The sequence below is a fragment of the Nycticebus coucang genome, chromosome 9, assembly GCF_027406575.1.
Source record: "Nycticebus coucang isolate mNycCou1 chromosome 9, mNycCou1.pri, whole genome shotgun sequence".
Lineage (NCBI taxonomy): Eukaryota > Metazoa > Chordata > Mammalia > Primates > Lorisidae > Nycticebus > Nycticebus coucang.
Genome location: NC_069788.1, coordinates 49,156,470 through 49,174,410, shown reverse-complemented (window position 1 = coordinate 49,174,410; position 17,941 = coordinate 49,156,470). Strand labels below are relative to the sequence as shown.

The 17,941-nt window shown below is 54.6% G+C and overlaps 1 protein-coding gene across 3 annotated transcripts; it reads left to right on the top strand.

The window, feature by feature from the left end:
- The first annotated feature begins 1,991 nt into the window (after positions 1-1,991).
- On the top strand, positions 1,992-17,542 carry DDR1 (discoidin domain receptor tyrosine kinase 1). Of its 3 annotated transcripts, XM_053603055.1 has the most exons (18): positions 2,124-2,275; positions 6,138-6,264; positions 6,357-6,459; positions 6,673-6,901; positions 8,345-8,492; positions 8,750-8,849; positions 9,647-9,833; positions 9,938-10,184; positions 10,653-10,748; positions 10,860-11,011; positions 11,760-11,925; positions 12,632-12,742; positions 13,880-14,124; positions 14,302-14,429; positions 14,626-14,844; positions 15,295-15,529; positions 16,265-16,414; positions 16,541-17,542. In XM_053603055.1, exons 2-18 carry the CDS (start codon positions 6,180-6,182, stop codon positions 16,679-16,681), a joined length of 2,742 nt encoding a protein of 913 aa, XP_053459030.1. In that variant the 5' UTR covers positions 2,124-2,275; positions 6,138-6,179; the 3' UTR covers positions 16,682-17,542. The 3 variants fall into 3 exon arrangements, 2 of the variants coding, with proteins under 2 accessions (XP_053459032.1, XP_053459030.1); XM_053603057.1 differs by lacking the exon at positions 12,632-12,742 and having other exon boundaries at positions 2,005-2,275; XR_008382538.1 differs by lacking the exons at positions 15,295-15,529; positions 16,265-16,414; positions 16,541-17,542 and having other exon boundaries at positions 1,992-2,275; positions 13,990-14,124; positions 14,626-14,751.
- Positions 17,543-17,941: the final 399 nt, after the last annotated feature.

Sequence of the window (17,941 nt, the reverse complement as noted above, 5' to 3'; positions counted from 1 at the left end):
CAGGGGGCCTCTGAGATTTGGGAGATGTGAGGTGGGCTCTGGGTGGATAGGCAGTCTTTGGCACTGCTCTCCAGACCCCTGGATGGCTGGGATTTCCCTCTCTGGTCCCTGGGAATCTCAGCTCTGAGCCTCGCATTCCAGCTGGCTCCAGTCCCTTTTCCGTGGTCACTTGATTCCGCTGGGCCCTAGTCCGGCAACCCTCCTACTCCTCCAGCCCTGTGCTGGGGCTAGGTGGGCATCTTCCACTAGGAATTTCTCCTGAGGGAGAAGTGAGAGCAACGTGAGTTTCAGGACTCTGGCATTCTCTACTGTCTCTTGTGTTCCCCTTTGTCTGGGCATTGTCATGCCACCTGACCCGGGTCAGCGTGGGGCCTGGGGTGTGGAATGTCCCACTAGGGTGTGAGGGGTGGCAGCTCAGCCCCGGGCTTCACCAGAGCCCTGCTCCTGGGGGGCGGGGCTGCCAACCGCCCAGGTGAGGTTCCTAGGGAAGCCTTGGCCCCGCCCCAGCCTGGCCCCACCCCCGGCCCAGCCCCTCCAAGGGCCCAGATTCCCCAGCGGCAGTCACCCGAGGGGTAGGTACTCTGGAGGAAGCCCGGGCTGCTTGGTGAAGGGGAAGGTGGGAAGAGGTAGTTTTCCGAGTGACCCTGGGTTGTCTGTTAGAAGGTCCTTCAGCAGCTGGGGTGTCTAGGTTTGGTGAACTTGTGCCTTTATGTGCCTTGGCCTCTCCCAAGGGCCAGCCTCTTCCTGATAGTGCTTTTGTGTTCTCGTCTGGTTGGGACTTCATGTTTCTTTCTCCGGACTGTTGTTGGGGACTGCAGGCAGACTGTGTGTTTTTACCTACTGTGAAGTGCAACGGGCAGAGGTCTGCAACAGAGCGCTCGAGAGAGACCTTCTTGTGACCGTGACATTGTGTAGGTAGTTGGCAGATGTGGGGGTATGGAGAGAGATAGGGAGGGCCCGAGTGGGAAGGAACACCTCCTACCACGAAATTTTCTGTCCCCACATGTCCTCCGTGTGGCAGTTCTCTACCCTGTGATGGGCCTACCTTGTCCCTTTGCGCTCATCTTCTGGTGTCTCTTTTATCCCCTTTTTGGCTGTGTCTGATTCTCACTTGTGCCTCTCCCCTCCTCCTGCTCCTCTCCTTTCCTACCACCCACCTTGCCCTGGCTTCATTTCTGCCCTACTTCCCTTCAGTACCCACGGGGACCAGAGCTCATTGGGCCCGAGAAAGCTCTGCAGAGGATTCCCGGCTCCCCAGGCAGGGAGCCCCAGGAACCAGTGCCTGGGAGCCTGGATCCCAGTGTTCCTGAGAAAAGAGGGGTGCCCTGCGGAGCTGGGGGGGGGAGGTATAAAGAGGAAGGGACTAGAAGAGTGTGGGCCGGCCCTCAGGCTCTGGGGTCCTCGAGGTTGGGGTGTGGAGAAGGACGCCCTGAGGGTGCCAGAGAGGAGCTGAGCTAAGGCAGGCGGTGTGAAAGAGCGGCCCGCGGGCCTGGCTGGACAGGTGTGCACTGCTCCCTTCCCCCATCAAACTCTTGCGGCTAGGCGTGGCGCTGGGCCTGTGGGAACCTGCTCTTTCCTCTGTGCCCTTGTCTGCTCCCCTTCGCCTCTCTCTTCAGGAACGGAGCCCAGAAGGAGGGAGGGGTGCCATCCATCGGTGGGGCCGCATGTGTGGGAGGTCCGGAGCTGGGCCACGGCTGGCGGGCCTCAGCTGCGGAGGTTCTCGTTGGTGGGGAAGCTGGGGTGGGCTGCGAGTGAGTGGAAGGGGTGGTACCGAGCGGGCTGGGGGCTTCAGCGGCTGGGCTGCCCCGCAGCGTGTGGCGGCGGCTGGGATGCCGCGCCGGGGAGGGCCCGGGGCTGGTTACCTGGGGGAGGCCTGGCGCTCGGGCCGCGCGGGGTGGGCGTGGCGGGCTCGGGAGGGCGGCGCCGGGCGTGGGAGCGGCGGGGACTGCTCTGTCCGGGAGGAGGAGGGAGGGCGGCGGGCCCCGACGCGCAGCGCGGAGGGCGAAGGGAGGGAGCAAGGAGCGGGGGAGGAAGGGACGGGACTGAGGCGAGGGGAGGCGGCGCCTGGGCTCGTGCCGCCCCAGCCCTGGCTCCTCTCCCCGGAACAGGCCCCCAACAGCTGCTCGCGGGAGCCGCCTCCCGACACCCGAGCCCCGCCGGCGCCTCCCGCTCCCGGCTCCTGGCTCCCTCCGCTTGCCTCCTCCCCTCGCCCAGCCGCGGAGGAGGCCCCGCTCCAGGGTCGAACGCCTGGGTCTGCCGGGAAGAGCGATGAGAGGTAGGGACAGCGTTGGCGGACCCTGTGGGGCGGAGGCCTGGGGCTCCGGGGAGGAGCGGCGGCGGCCGGAGGGAGCGGGCCGGCGGGAGGCAGCACGTCCCAGGCTCTACCATGTACTCGTTGTCCAGCTCTTCTAAGCCCGACCCTGCCTCCTCCCCACTGCTGGCTTACTGTCTGAGAAAGGGGAAAAGCCCCTAACTTCCGAGAAAAAGCGTGTCCCAGCACTGAGAAAGCCCCCCCCCCCCACCACCACTCAGCGTAGAGGAACTGAGCCCCGGGAGGACAGGTGCTCCTTTGTAGCCCTACTGAGTCATCTCTTCTGCCCCCTGGAGAACGGGCCTGCCCTCCACCTGGCCAGTCCCCGCGGGGATCTGCTAACCGTTAAGTCTCTGCCCAGCCAACTCTCAGTTGGACAGCCTGGCCACAGCCCAGCAGAGAGAGGGACTGACACTCTAACGTACCATGGACACCGCTCTTCCATGCTGCATAGTCAGCGATAATGCCGCTACCAGTGTGCATCATCCGTAGGGTCTCACCCCCTTTCTCGCCCCCCGTCGTCACCCACAGGTCCCCTGGTCGCTGCTGACTGGACATTCCTTTCCAGCTCCTGCATCCCGAGCCAGAGTCTGGGCTCAGGCTCTCTGTGGCTGAGGGATGGACATATTTCCAGAATTGAAAGATGTAGCGGAGATAGGTGAAAGCAGAATGTATAGGGAAATGAACTGGAGAAATCGCTCTTGTTCCCATTGCCACTCTTCTCACCCAAGTGTCCACCTCTTCCCTGCCCGCTGGACTTCTCATGTGTGTTAGGGGGTGGGCCCCCAGTTCTCTGTGGATCCTATGCCCAAGGGCCTGAGTATATGTGTCTCACTGTTTTCTGGTCACAGGAGCATATGGTGTTTGTCATTTCATGTTCACAGGTGTCTGAAGGTGCCTATTCACTAAGTGACAGGGTTGGACTTTAAAGAATGTCAGGGTGTGGATGGAGTTGATGTGTGCAATAAGCGGCTGTGTTTGCTCTGTCTCTGGCGTCTGCAAGGGGTTGTCTGAGACACTGAGGGTGTGTGTGCACTACATTTAGCCCCATGTTTACAGCCAGCTCAGTACGTTTGTGTGTCTGACCACGTGTGTGTGTGTGTGTGTGTGTACATACAGAGCTGTGAGGATGGTGTTGTCTGGGTGAGAGGTAGGGGATTGGGAGAGGAGGGGAAAGGACCTATGGCAGAGTGGCCTGGCACTGGTTTGTAATTGGTTATAATGGGATGGGGTGGGATTGGGGTTGGTCTTCTGGGCCTGTCCTCCACGTGTCAGATGGTGGGGTCAATACACAGTGGAGAGAGTTGGGGTGATTGGGGGATGTTGGGAAACGGGTTGTCCCAGAAGTGTCTGTGTTTCTCTGCTTGGCTCTGTGCCCTGTGTTTCTGAGCCTGCTCTATTTACCTCTTGCTTTGTGTTTCTCGCTCTGTCTCCCCCTGCCTCCCATTCTCTGCCTGCCTGTCTTTGTGTCTCTACCCCGGGCTCCTCTCAGCTCCGTCTGGCTCTGATGACTCATCTGGGATAGGCATGAAGGTTACTCAGGGGAACAAGAGTCCCGCTGTTCCCAAGAGAGGTGGGGGGTGGAGAATAGCACCCAGGAATTCAGGGACCAGTTTCCTGGGACTCCTGTAGCCTGCTCCCCTGCATCATGGCACTAGACCCCGAGGGACCAAGCATGATGCCTTCCAGTTCTAGCCTCTCCCTTGATAACCAGTGTCCCCCGTAATTCAGTCATCCCCCTCAGCTGCTGCCTCTGAGCTCTGGGGTCTCAGCTGCCTCTTACATTCCTGCCCTAGAGCATTGTGGGAGCAGCTGGAGGAGGACAAAGGGATGGGGGAGTGTCCCCCATTCCTACCTCCTGGGGTGACATAGCTTCCTGGTCTCCAGGGCAACTCAGCTTTCCCCCCAGCCCTGGGCTCTTCTCCAGAGACAACCACCTTCTGAAAGAGGGAACTGGGGGACGGGATATCTGGATCTCCATCCCAGGAGGGGAAGGCAGAGCAGGGAGAGCTGGGGACAGGATGTTTTGGAGCTGATGTCAGGGTAGGGTAAGGCTGTGAGAGAGGTGGCAGAAGTTCTCACGATTTTAGGCCCTGGAGAATTCAGTGCAGGGCTCTGGGACCAGCACAGGTTAGGGTAACTTTTCCTACAGCTGAGGCAGGGAAGAGTAGTTATTTGGGTTTGAGAGGAGATGCCAGTCGGAATGGTGTTAGGTGGAATAAGCTGCCTGGGCCTCTTGAGAAACAGACTGGAGATCCTCAAACTTTAATGGGCATGGATCTGGGGATTGTGTTAAAATGCAGATTCTGATTCAGCAGGTCTAGGGTGGACCTGAGATTCTGTCTTTCCCCCAAGCTTCCAGGTGTTGCTGATGCTGCTGAGCCTACAGGTCTCTAGAGGACAGTAAGATTAGAAGGTGCTGAGGTCCTCAACTTCTCTTAGAGTTTGGGGCTTCTAGGTGGGAGGGGACCAGGATCAACTGCTCCAGGCTTATCTAGTGTTTAATTTTATTATATCCTCCACAAGGAGTTGCCTAGCCATGTTTGGACACCTTTATTTTTTAAAAAAATCAAGACAATTTTGATATTTTATGTATCATATGATTTTACATAAAATATATCAGTGTTACCATATGTTACAGGATTTAGAACAATAATACAGCCTGTCTCTTCCCTTTTTGTTTGCTTTTTTCTCTTTCTCCATTGGTGTTAACTCATGTTACATTTTATTGTTATGTGTATATTCTATTATGTACCTTCTCTCTCTAGACATAAATACAGGTATATATACAAACACAGAGGTTTGTTTATTCTTTGTTTTCAAAAAGTGGGATACTTTTTCATCCTTCTGTATCTTGCTTTTTATATTCATCAGTTGCACAGGAAATCACACGAAGTCAGAGACATATTGCTACTTTGTGACTTTTCATAGCTGCATAGTAGTCCACGAACTTTAAATATTTTTCCCAGCCCATTCTTTAGGGGCATTCACAAGACTTACAGATTTGAGTCATTACAAAAAGTGCCATAATAAACATCTTTGTATATGTGTTTTCCTGGTGCTTCTCCCACTCCCTTTGATTAGATCATTGGAAGGTTGAAGGGGATGAATATTTATAATTAAATAGATAATTGCTAGATTGCTTTCCAAATGGATGATGCTACATTTCCACCATCACACATGATGGCTGCTTTTTCATCACTCTTCACCACCTAGAGGTATTACCACCTTAAAACATATTTTGTCAATCTGATTTGTATTTTCCTGACTGTAGTGAATTAGACTATTTAAAAAAATATATGTGTTGGCAATTTGGTTTTGTTTTTTGTGAAATGATTGTCCAAATTCTTTGGCTATTTTTCTATTGGATTGCTTATTATGTCTTTTTCTTGTCAAATCATAACAGACTTTATTATTATTAACCCTTTTCCTACCATATATAAGCATTTATTTTTAAAGATGTATTGTTTGTTCAGAGCCATTGTTTATGGGGTATTTTGCCCTTTATTCATTGGGAAAATGGGGGTTTAGGCAACTTATTAACTGATCTCTGTCCCAGTTTCTTCCTATGTTAAATATAGATAGTAATAGTATCTACCTTATGAAGTGACTGTGAAGATAAAATTATGAATTCTGTTTAAGGGTTTAGCCCAGTGTCTGGGACAAGGAAAACATTCTAAAAATATAGTTGATGATTTTAAACAGTTCCTGTTATCCTTTTACTGCTGTTGTCCCCAAAGCAGCCCATTCTGTCTCCGTCTAATGCTGTCGGCTGTGACTCAGTCCCTCTGATTAACTTACCCACTCCCCGCTTTGTCCCCTGCAGAGATGCTGCCCCCACCCCCTTAGGACTGAGGGATCAGGAGCTATGGGGCTAGGGGCCCTCTCTTCTCTACTGCTGCTGCTCTTGGTGGCAACTGGAGATGCTGACATGAAGGGACATTTTGACCCTGGTGAGGAGACTGAATTATGGGTCCCTGAGGGATGGGGCTTCAGAGACAGAGAGTTGAGGCCCTTGACTTGTCACATGCTTATTCTCACCCAGCCAAGTGCCGCTATGCCCTGGGCATGCAGGACCGGACCATCCCTGACAGTGACATCTCTGCCTCTAGCTCCTGGTCAGACTCCACTGCTGCCCGCCACAGCAGGTACCTGGCACACCTGGTGCACCTGGAGCTGCCCCACAGGGAGCTTCTGGGATCTCTACTTGCCCTTCCAACTCCTCTGCCCGAGCCAAGAGGCTTTGAGAAGGCACAGGTCAAAGAAATGCCTGCAGTCTGCCGGGGTTGGGGAGGTTAAACACTGGAGACAGAGGCAGACCCAGGCCAGATGTTTCCTGTGACCTCCTTCCCCCCTCCCAGGCTGGAGAGCAGTGACGGGGATGGGGCATGGTGCCCTGCAGGGTCAGTGTTTCCCAAGGAGGAAGAGTACCTGCAGGTGGATCTACAGCGGCTGCACCTGGTGGCTCTGGTGGGCACCCAGGGGCGGCATGCTGGGGGCCTGGGCAAGGAGTTCTCCCGGAGCTACCGGCTGCGTTACTCTCGGGACGGTCACCGCTGGATGGACTGGAGAGACCGCTGGGGTCAGGAGGTGAGGCAGACCAGGGCAGGACCCAGGGAGGTTGGCTTTCCTCTCTTCCACCTATACTTTAAGCATCACCTTTACACCAGTGACACTCTAGTTTATATCATGTCCAGCCCAGTCCCCACCCCTGAGCTCCTTCTAGTATTGCAGACCTGCCTGCCTGCTTGTCCTCTCCACCTAGGTGCCTAATGGGCATCTCAAACTTACCATTAACTTCCCAAGCTGAACTCGATTCTCACTTCTACCCCAAACCTGCTCTTCCCCCAGCATTTTCTAGCACAGGAAATGGTGCTGCTATTGCCCTGTTGCCCAGACCATAAGCTAAGGTGATATCCTTCATCCCTCTGCTTCTCTTACCTCCTTCTTCCAAAGCATGAGCAAGGCCATCTGTTCTACCTCCAAGGTAGTTCCTGATCGCTCCTCACCAGTCCAGCTCCCCTGCCCTGGCCTCAGATCAATGTGGTAGATGCCAAACTCTTTTTGCTGCCCTTTTCTGCCTGGAGTCAAACCTCCACTTTGGGACTATGTCTAGTGGGCTTTAGAACATGTAATCAAATATGTTGCGGCTAGCTCACACCTCTCGGCTGGCCTTCCACTCTGGCAGCACAAAAGCTGAGCTCCTGGCTGGTGCAGAAGGCTCAGCCTGGCCTGGCTCTTGCCTTGCCTGCATCTCTTAGCTTCTTGCTCCTCCTTGACTGCACTGCTCTTCTTCTTCTTCCCAGGACAAGCAGGGCCCATTCCTGCTGCTTCAGTACACTTTCACTTGCTATTCTTTGTGCCTGGAAAGCTCCTTCCCCAGACATCCACAGGACTCTCCCACTCCATTCAGTTCTCCCTGAGGTGTCTGTCCTTACAAAGCCTCTTCTACCCCTGCAGGACTGAGATTCCAAGTATGAAAGACTCTTTCACTGTCCTTCAGCTTGAGAGGAAGAAGGATGTCACAGGGACTCCTCCACCTCACTGCTCTGTCCCCACACCCTGCCTGCTCTTCTTCACAGCTGTTTCCCCTGTTGGAATCTCAATCCTGCAGGGGCAGGGACTGACACTCACCATTCAGAACATGCCTGGCACAGTGGGCTCTCAGCCAACTTCTGCTGAATGAACAGAGGGATGAGACAAGAGGGGGAAGCTGAGGCAGGAGTGCAAGGGTGTGAGGACTGGATTTGTTTGAGCACAGTGGGATTAATGTCTGGGTGATGAATGGATGGAGCCAGGTGAGGAGAGAGGAGAGCTGAGCCTAGAGTCTGAGGATGGACTTTTGGGCTGAGAGAGGGTCAGAAGTCTCTCCTATAAAAGCCTGGCTGTGCCCCCACAGTGCTGTGTGCTTGGTGTCACCCTTCACAAATCTAGTGGCCACTGTGGTCTGAGCCAGGGAGCAGCTGGTAGCTGGGAACTGACTCTGACATGGAGCCCTTCCCACCTGTCCACCTCCTGCTTCCTGGCCCACAGGTGATCTCAGGTAATGAAGACCCTGAGGGAGTGGTGCTCAAGGACCTGGGGCCTCCCATGGTCGCCCGACTTGTGCGCTTCTATCCCCGGGCTGACCGGGTCATGAGTGTCTGTCTGCGGGTGGAACTCTACGGCTGCCTCTGGAGGGGTGAGTAATAGCTTAGCTCCTTGAGAGCCTGTTTCCTGGCCCGGGGGTGGGGCATGGGGAGCCCAGTGTCCAGGATCCCCTTTCTCTTGTTGGGAAGCTGTCACTCTGAGTGAGGAGAGGTCTGGCTAACATCACCTCCTCCACACCAATGGGCTAGTGAGCAAGTGGAGGGATACAAGAAAGGGGAACCTGCCCAGGCCTGATGCCAGGATGGGATGGAGGCTTCATACCTGACACTCCCCTCCCAACCTCCCCAGATGGACTCCTGTCTTACACCGCCCCTGCGGGACAGACGATGTACTTATCAGAGGCTGTGTACCTCAACGACTCCACCTATGATGGACATACTGTTGGCGGGTGAGGGGGATGGGCCCTGCAGGACATGGGGCCTGGGATGAGAGGGAGGACTGAGTGTGGGGGGCTTATAAATAGTCTGGGCAGTGAGATGGAAGAACTCAGGAGAGATATCCATTATGTCGGGCCTCAAGGGACAGGACCAGGAACCAGGAATGAAGGGGAGGATGGCCAGTAGCCCATATGACATTTTTTTTTTATTATTTTTATTTTTATTTTTTAGAGACAGAGTCTCACTTTGTCATCCTCAGTAGAGTGCTGTGGCATCACAGCTCACAGCAACTTCCAGCTCTTGGGTTTAGGCAATTCTTTTGCCTCAGCCTCCTGAGTAGCTGGGACTACAGGCACCCGCCACAACACCCAGCTGTTTTTGTTGTTGTTGTTGTTGTTGCAGTTTTGCTGGGGCTGGGCTTGAACCCACCACCCTCGGTATATAGGGCCAGCGCCCTACTCACTGAGCCACAGGTGCCACCCCCAAATGACATTTTGTATAAATTAGGAAAAGGCACCCCTGTGCTAACACATATTTGTTAGAAATTGTCACAATAAATACATCATAGATCCAATGTCACCCCTTCTAGGTAATGCCTTTGTGCAGGGTGTGACCGGCAAATTACCTGTGATAGTCCTGGGGGTGGTACGGGAAGAAGGGAAGAGAGAGCTGCCTGAGGGTGCAGTCGGGTGGGGAGGATGAGTGCATGGGAGTGGCTGGCCAAGCCACTAGGGGGTGGGGGCAGAGTGCCTAGATGTCAAGACTATCTTTCCTTTTAATCTTCTCTTCCTTGTCCCCTCCTCTCCAGGCTGCAGTATGGTGGTCTGGGCCAGCTGGCAGATGGTGTGGTGGGACTGGATGACTTTAGGGAGAGCCAGGAGCTGCGGGTCTGGCCAGGCTATGACTATGTGGGATGGAGCAACCACAGCTTCCCCAGTGGCTACTTGGAGATGGAGTTTGAATTTGACCGGCTGAGGGCCTTCCAGGCCATGCAGGTGAGTAAGTCCAGCTCTTGGGGAGGGCTCTGAAGCCAGGCTAGGTGCTGCTGGGGTGTCCTCAGGGTCTCCCGGCCTTGACTCTTGTGTCCTTCTTCTCCTAGGTCCACTGTAACAACATGCACACGCTGGGAGCTCGCCTGCCTGGTGGGGTGGAATGTCACTTCAAGCGAGGCCCTGCCATGGCCTGGGAGGGGGAGCCCATGCGACACAACCTGGGTGGCAGCCTGGGGGACCCCAGAGCCCGGGTTGTTTCAGTGCTTCTGGGTGGCCGTGTGGGTCGCTTTCTGCAATGTCGCTTCTTCTTTGCGGGGCCCTGGCTACTCTTCAGTGAGATCTCCTTCATCTCTGGTAAGTCCTTGAGTGTGCCCAGTCTCCAACACTGGTATTGCCAACTGACCTAATTCCTAACCCTGCAGTGCTCCAAAATACCCGTTCCTGGCATCATCTCTTTCACCCATGAGCCTTAACCAGAGGTGCCCCTTTCTGCCCCTACATGCCTCTATTTTTCCTTTATGAGTCCTCACTTGGAACCAATTGAGCCAGTCTGACAGTACTGTTATTCAAGTATTGAGATACTTGAGTGATAGTTGAGAAATAGCCTCTTCTATATGCTTCCTGACTCCCCATACGCTCACAATGGGCTTCCCTGAGGAGCTTTCCTCATCCCTACCATCCAGCAACTGAAGCATTACCGTCTGCCCCAGCTGGGCCTTCCAGCTGTGACTGAGAGTCACCCCTGCCCTTGCTCCTTTGCTGACAGCTCCCTGTGTCTCCTCCTTCTCCAACTCCCTCCTTTCCTTTCTTCCTTCTCCCCAGATGTGGTGAACAACTCCTCTCCGGCTCTGGGGGGCACCTTCCCACCAGCCCCCTGGTGGCCACCTGGCCCTCCTCCCACCAATTTCAGCAGCTTGGGTGAGCAGCCCTGGGGCCTCCTGGGGTGTGTGGACCCTGTATACTGCCCCTCCACAGGCCTCCCCTCAGGACGGGTGGGAGCCACAGTGCTGACTCTTCTGCCTCTGCTAGAGCTGGAGCCCCGGGGCCAGCAGCCTGTGGCCAAGGCCGAGGGGAGCCCGACCGCCATCCTCATCGGCTGCCTGGTGGCCATCATCCTGCTGCTGCTGCTCATCATTGCCCTCATGCTCTGGCGGCTGCACTGGCGCAGGCTCCTCAGCAAGGTGGGGAGGGTCAGGCATGTGTGTGGAGGGAGGATGGTCTCCTGCATAAATCTGGATCTGGTGGGGACTGCAGGACACAGTCTCATCACGCATCCTTTTTCTGAGGAGGGCTTAATAAAGAGACCACTTCCAAAGGTGCAGTCAGGGTGTATGGGAGTCAGAGGAGCATGGCAGTTCCCTTCCCTACGCCTGCTGAGTGAGAGGAGGCAGCAGTTGCCAAGACTGAGGGGGAGTGTGTCTGGTGGGGCAGTAGGCTTTAATCCACCCCTGAGGGAGGCCGTAGGGAATAGATACCCTGACTCCACTTTCTGTCCCCCATGTAAACTCCTATTGGGGATTACCTCTCAACCCAAATTAGGCCTATTGACAGTCTACACTGGTCAGCCTCTTGGGGCAGAAGCAGGTGGAAACAGGTAGAGATTGGCACTAAGGGGAAATAGAAGAAGGCTGGTAAACCCCAAGCTACATCTCCTGGCCAGAATCCAGGAGTGGTGATTGCATTAAGGTTGCTAATTATGGACAGCTCAGATTTAGGTTGGAATCACATTGTGGGACGTCAGGCAGGGAGGTTACTTAAATGCTCTTGAGCTTCACTTTCTTTACCTGTGAAATGGAGATAATAGTAGTTAAAAATGCAGGACTGTTGTGAGGACTGAGGGAGAGAATATAGGTGTAGTGTGTGACAAAGTCCCACGATGTGTGTGCTGAGCAGTGGCCGCAGTTAATGCTTCCCTTTCCCCATGACAAGGCTGAGCGGCGGGTATTGGAAGAGGAGCTGACAGTTCATCTGTCTGTTCCTGGGGACACCATACTCATCAACAATCGCCCAGGTCCTCGAGAGCCACCCCCTTACCAGGAGCCCCGGCCTCGTGGGAATCCACCCCACTCTGCTCCCTGTGTTCCCAGCAGCTCTGGTAAGACCTGCTATGTCCCAGTCCCACCTCCATTCTCTCTGCCTATTTTCTTATTGTATCCCTTTCCCTCTCCTTTTCCATTCTCTTCTTTTCCTGTCTTTCCCAGTTCCTACTCATTTTCTTATTTCTGTGCCCCTAGTTACTGTCTACATTATTCCATGTCTCTACCATAGTCTCCCTAGAGAATTTCCCATGTTACCCACAGTGCCCTGTGGTCTCATCCTGTCCCTGTGTCCCACATTCAACTTTCTTCTTGTACCTTCTCATTGTGTCTCCTTGGCTTCTCTGTTCTCCTAGACTTACCATGTTCATTTGTTCATTCCACCCATCCATCCATCCATCCACCCACCCATCCATCCCTGTATCTATATCCATGCATTCATTCGTCTATCCTAACATCCATCTATCTATATTCATCCATCCATTCTCCATTTATCTAACCATCCATCCCACCAACTATGCAACCATTCAAATGTTTGTTTATCATCAATCTATCATCATCCATTCATCCATCTCATCATCCTTAATCCACCTATCAACCCATTCATTATCTATCCAGCTAGCCATAACTCCCCAGGTCCTTATTCTGTCCTGTCTCTGTGTCTTAGTACAGGCATTCCCATCAGCCCTGGCCTTGCCCAATCCTGTCTGTCTAGCCTTGAGTCTCATCCCTACCCCGTGTCTCCCCCCCTCCTTCTCCCGACAGCGTTGCTGCTCTCCAATCCAGCCTACCGCCTCCTTCTGGCCACTTACGCCCGTCCCCCTCGAGGCCCGGGCCCCCCCACACCCGCCTGGGCCAAACCCACCAACACCCAGGGTAAGCCCCTCTGCCCCTGGGCTCTGCCAGCCTTCCCGTGCCCCTGCTGGGGCAGGGAAAAGCCCTCACACCTGGCACTCCCTCCTCTCCCCACTGTGGCCTCTTTTGCTCTCCTGAGCTCCCTGGAAGGAAGCTCTTGCACCCTTAGCTCACTTCTCCTGCTTTTTGCTCATTTTTCAGACATCTCCCTCAAACTGAGGAGTAGAAAGCCCACTGGTTCTCAGCTCTGCCCCCTTCTTCTGGCACTCCTCTTCTTCCATGCCATTTCTTTAGCTCTCCTGAGCTGGGCAGGAGGTTGCTGTGGTGGCCCCAGGCTCTCCTGTGACTCTCCCTATTTTCCCCTTTCTCTAGAGCTGCAGGAGGAGGGCCTGTCACCCTGAGTGCTTGCCCTCTCCCCTACATGTGTCCTCTCTCTGCAGTCCCAGAGGTGAAGGCTCACGCCCCCACCCTTTTGTCTGCTCCCCCTCTCCTTGGTGTTGCCTTCTCACTGTGGCCTCTTCCCCAGGGCTAAGAGGGGACAGCTCTGCTTCTTCTGTCTGTAGACACCTGTGTTGGGGATGTGAAGAACTGTCACCCTCTCCCTCTCTCTGTGTGCCATTGTCTTTGAGCTTGTCTTTGAGCTTGGTGTGTGAAGTTGGAAGGGTTTGAGGCCATGGCAGGGAGGAGCCAGGCTGAAGGCAGGGAAGATAGTTAAGGGAGAGGAGGGAGGCAGTTGGTGGAGAACAGGATGAGGGTTTGGAAAGGAGAGGGTGATCAGGTACTGGAACCATTGTTTTTCTGAGGTGAGCAGAGGAATTCTTCTTCCAGCCAAGACTTATCTAAGGTGTCCTTGAGCCTCGACTTGATCTTCACTGGGGTTGGGCTGGGAGATGCCTAGAGAGTAAGATCTTATGGCAGTTTTGCTCAAATATTCCCATAGATTTAAAAGTCTTCTCTGGAATAGCTAACTTTCATCCCAGGCCAGTGTCTTGTCTGGTTAGAGATTGGTGGGTGGAATACCAGGGAAGATAGAAGGTAGACCCAGTCTCCTACCTGACTGGAGATACAGGGCTTCTGGGAGGCTGGGATGGGGCCAACCTTGGTTCTCAGGCATTGTCCCTGATGCCTCGTCCTGTCTTCTTCCCCTTACCCCTCCAGCCTGCAGTGGGGACTATATGGAGCCTGAGAAGCCAGGTGCCCCGCTTCTGCCCCCGCCTCCCCAGAACAGCGTCCCCCATTATGCCGAGGCTGACATTGTCACCCTGCAGGGCGTCACCGGGGGCAACACCTATGCTGTGCCCGCACTGCCCCCAGGGGCAGTTGGGGATGGGCCCCCCAGAGTGGATTTCCCTCGATCCCGGCTCCGCTTCAAGGAGAAGCTTGGCGAGGGCCAGTTTGGGGAGGTAAGGAGGATGCCTGCCTGGCATCAGTAGTGTTTGTCCCAGTCAGGTACTCTGATGCCATGCCTGCATATCCCCCTGGCCAGCAACCTTGTTATCTGTGACTGTGTTGTCCCATTTGACCCTTGACCTTGGCGAACCTTATTGTGACCCTCTTAGCAAAAGATCTTCTTTTTCCAGGTACACCTGTGTGAGGTAGAAAACCCTCAAGATCTGGTCAGTCTTGATATCCCCCTTAATGTGCGCAAGGGACACCCCTTGTTGGTAGCTGTCAAGATCCTACGGCCAGATGCCACCAAGAATGCCAGGTGGGGACCAGGGCTGGGGTCAGGAAGGAGAGAATGGAAGCCATGGAGGGTGGGGGGCAACCCAGAGAGAACTATAGTAGGGACTGACAGAAGGTGCTGTCTAGGGTAGGGTAGGTGGGGCACCTGCTCCACCTGAGCAGAAGGGCAGGTGCAGCCACCTCCTCGGCACTCCCTCACTGTCCCTGTGCTTCTCCAGGAATGATTTCCTGAAGGAAGTGAAGATCATGTCGAGGCTCAAGGATCCCAACATCATCCGGCTGCTGGGCGTGTGTGTGCAGGACGACCCCCTCTGCATGATTACCGACTACATGGAGAATGGAGACTTGAACCAGTTCCTCAGTGCCCACCAGCTGGAGGACAAGGCGGCTGAGGGCGACCCTGGAAACAGGGAGGCTACCCAGGGGCCCACCATTAGGTACCTGCCCACCTAGGAGGACTCCTCTCCCCTCAGTGCAGTCCAGAGGAAAAGAGGGCAACATGGGGCAAGGAGGTGGGTAGGGGTTCCAGGAGGGGCCTGGTGTGAGGAATATGTGACATGTTAGTCCAGGACTGTGGACAGAAAGGCTGCGAGCAGAGGACTGTGTGGGGTGGGGAGAAACTTGGGCCCTGTCATGACTTCTCTTCTGGCCTCTCTCACCTTCACCCCAAGTCCAGGTTGGGAAGCATAATTCAAGAAGAACTATTTAGGGTTGGATGGGCCAGAGAGGTTGAGTGGGAAGCCACACTGGCCTTGTGTAGGCGAAGAGCATCTCAGCACAGGGAGCAGGAGTGACCTGGCCCTCTGGGGAGAGGGGCTCCTTTCCTTTCCTGGATGGGACTCTGTGCAGCTGTCCTTGTGACCCTCTGTCATGGCTCCCTTTCTCAGCTACCCGATGTTGTTGCATGTGGCAGCCCAGATTGCCTCAGGCATGCACTATCTAGCCACACTCAACTTTGTGCATCGGGACCTGGCCACACGGAACTGCCTGGTTGGGGAGAATTTCACCATCAAAATCGCTGACTTTGGCATGAGCCGGAACCTCTATGCTGGGGACTATTACCGTGTGCAGGGCCGGGCGGTGCTGCCCATCCGGTGGATGGCCTGGGAGTGCATCCTCATGGTGAGCAACCTAGACACAGGTCGCAGGGTCAGGGCAGGTAGGGAGAGCACTGGCTGCCACTCATGGCTCTGGTGTCCCCAGTCCCTTATGATCTCTATAAAGTGAGGGTCCCTTGGCTCACAGGACTGGAGAAAGTAGGGTGCTGTGGTATGATGGGAAGAGTCCAGGTACCAAGGTGGAGTTTGGGTGGCAGAGAGCTCAAGAGATAAAGGGGAGGGAGGAAGCTGGAGATAGAGAGGTTGGGCAGGAAGATGTGTCAGGACCAGAAAATGGGGGAGGGTGGAAGGAAGAGATGGGCCAGGGCCCAGGAGGTAGACCATGGAGAAAGAAGGCAGAGCCCAAGGGAGAGTGGGCAGGCCTACTGGGAAAGATGGGCTAGGTAAGGAGTGTGGAGAGCCTGGGCTTGGGGAGGTGGGGTCAGACCTTGGTGAGGCCCAGAGTGGGTGGGAGGGGGGCCTCTCCATAGCAGGGGAGCAGGTGTGCACTGCTTAATGCCCTCCCCATAGCAGGGGAGCATGGCGTGCACAGCTTAATGCCCTCCCCATAGCAGGGGAGCATGGCGTGCACTGCTTAATGCCCTCCCCATAGCAGGGGAGCATGGTGTGCACAGCTTAATGCCCTCCCCATAGGAGGGGAGCGTGGTGTGCACTGCTTAATGCCCTCCCCATAGCAGGGGAGCATGGTGTGCACTGCTTAATGCCCTTCTTTGCCTTTGTTGCCTTCTTTGTGTGCCAGGGGAAGTTCACCACTGCAAGTGATGTGTGGGCCTTTGGGGTGACCTTATGGGAGGTGCTGATGCTCTGCAGGGCCCAGCCCTTTGGGCAGCTCACCGATGAGCAAGTCATCGAGAATGCAGGGGAGTTCTTCCGGGACCAGGGCCGGCAGGTCAGAGCAGAGGGGAGGGAAGATGGGTGTGAGGTGATGGTGGGGCTGGGAGGGGCAGAGCATGACACGGACATCTTTGAGACTGAATACCACTTGTCCCCTGCATTCCACACTGTAATACTACAGGTGTACCTGTCCAGGCCGCCTGCCTGCCCACAGGGCCTATATGAACTGATGCTTCGGTGCTGGAGCCGGGAGTCCGAGCAGCGACCACCCTTTTCCCAAATGCATCGGTTCCTGGCAGAGGACGCGCTCAACACAGTGTGAATCACATCAGCTGCCCCTCCCTCCGGGAGTGATCCAGGGGAAGCCAGTGACCCTGAACTGAGAGGAGCCAACGGCACCCCCACCTCACTCCTCTTCCGACTGCCTGTTGCCACTAAGAGAAGGCAGTGTGACCACAGGTGGGCTGGGCCTGCCAGGGAGATGATGCCCCCCTTCCCAGACACACTGTCACGTCTCTTTCCCATTCCTCCTTCCTAGAAGCCCCCACCGCCCACCCAGCTGGCCCTGTGGATGGGATCCTCTTTGACCTCCTCTTGCCATCCCTTGGGGAAGGGTGGTATCAAATATAGGGGCAGACACTGGATGTGGCCCATTGGAACTGTTGGGCTGCACTGGACAACACTGGTTCCTGGAGAGGTGGCCATGCCCCAAGCCTCTCTTCCTGTCACACACTGGACCCCCTGGCTGAGAATTTGAGGGGTGGTGAGGAGGACAAGATGGGAAAAGGGAAAAGATGTTCCCTTGTGCTTACTCCTGGAACTGTCCTCAGCTTTGGCTTCTTCCTCCTCCATCACCTGAAACACTGGACCTGGGGGTGATCCCTGCCCCAACCCTCAGTCATCCCAACTTCCCACCTGCCATGTTGTAGCTAGAACTTCTCTAAGCCTGTCCATTTCTGTGGAGTAAATATTGAGATTAGGGGGAAAGAGGGAGCAATGGCCTGTGGCCCATGGGGTTGGACATCTCTATTGTAGTTGCCATATTGGTTTTTCTATAATCACTTGGGGTTTGTACATTTTTGGGGGGAGAGACACAGATTTTTACACTAATATATGGACCTAGCTTGAGGCAATTTTAATCCCCTGCACTAGGCAGGTAATAATAAAGGTTGAGTTTTCCACAGCTATGTGTTTCCTGGGCTTTTGATAAAATCCCCCCCCCCGACCCATATCCTGTTTTTCCTTCTCCTCTTTTTCCTTCCTCTCTCTAATCCATTTTCCACCACCTATTTTGTCCACCTATAGTGTTCTATTCCTACATAATCCAGTTCCTTGCCTGTGGACCTGGGGAGAATGCATGAATGTATGAATATATGAATGTGGTCAACTCAGAGGTGCTCTCCAGGAGGCTTGGAGGGAGTTCCGTCAGGCCAGGGGTTTCAACTTTTTTGTGTGTGCCATGGACACCTTTGGCAGTCTGGAGAGATCTACTGATTCCTTCTCAGAATTATTTTTAAACCCACCACATAAAATGTATAGGATTACAAAGGAAACCAATGAAACAGTTTAACAAAATGTTAAA

Excerpts from the sequence above, each read along its gene's own strand:
- DDR1 (XM_053603055.1), top strand. The coding sequence starts at position 6,180 with ATGGGGCTAGGGGCCCTCTCTTCTCTACTGCTGCTGCTCTTGGTGGCA. Across the intron at positions 6,460-6,672 it reads ACTGCTGCCCGCCACAGCAG|GCTGGAGAGCAGTGACGGGG; the intron begins GTACCTGGCACA and ends CCCCCCTCCCAG. Across the intron at positions 15,530-16,264 it reads CCTGGGAGTGCATCCTCATG|GGGAAGTTCACCACTGCAAG; the intron begins GTGAGCAACCTA and ends TTTGTGTGCCAG.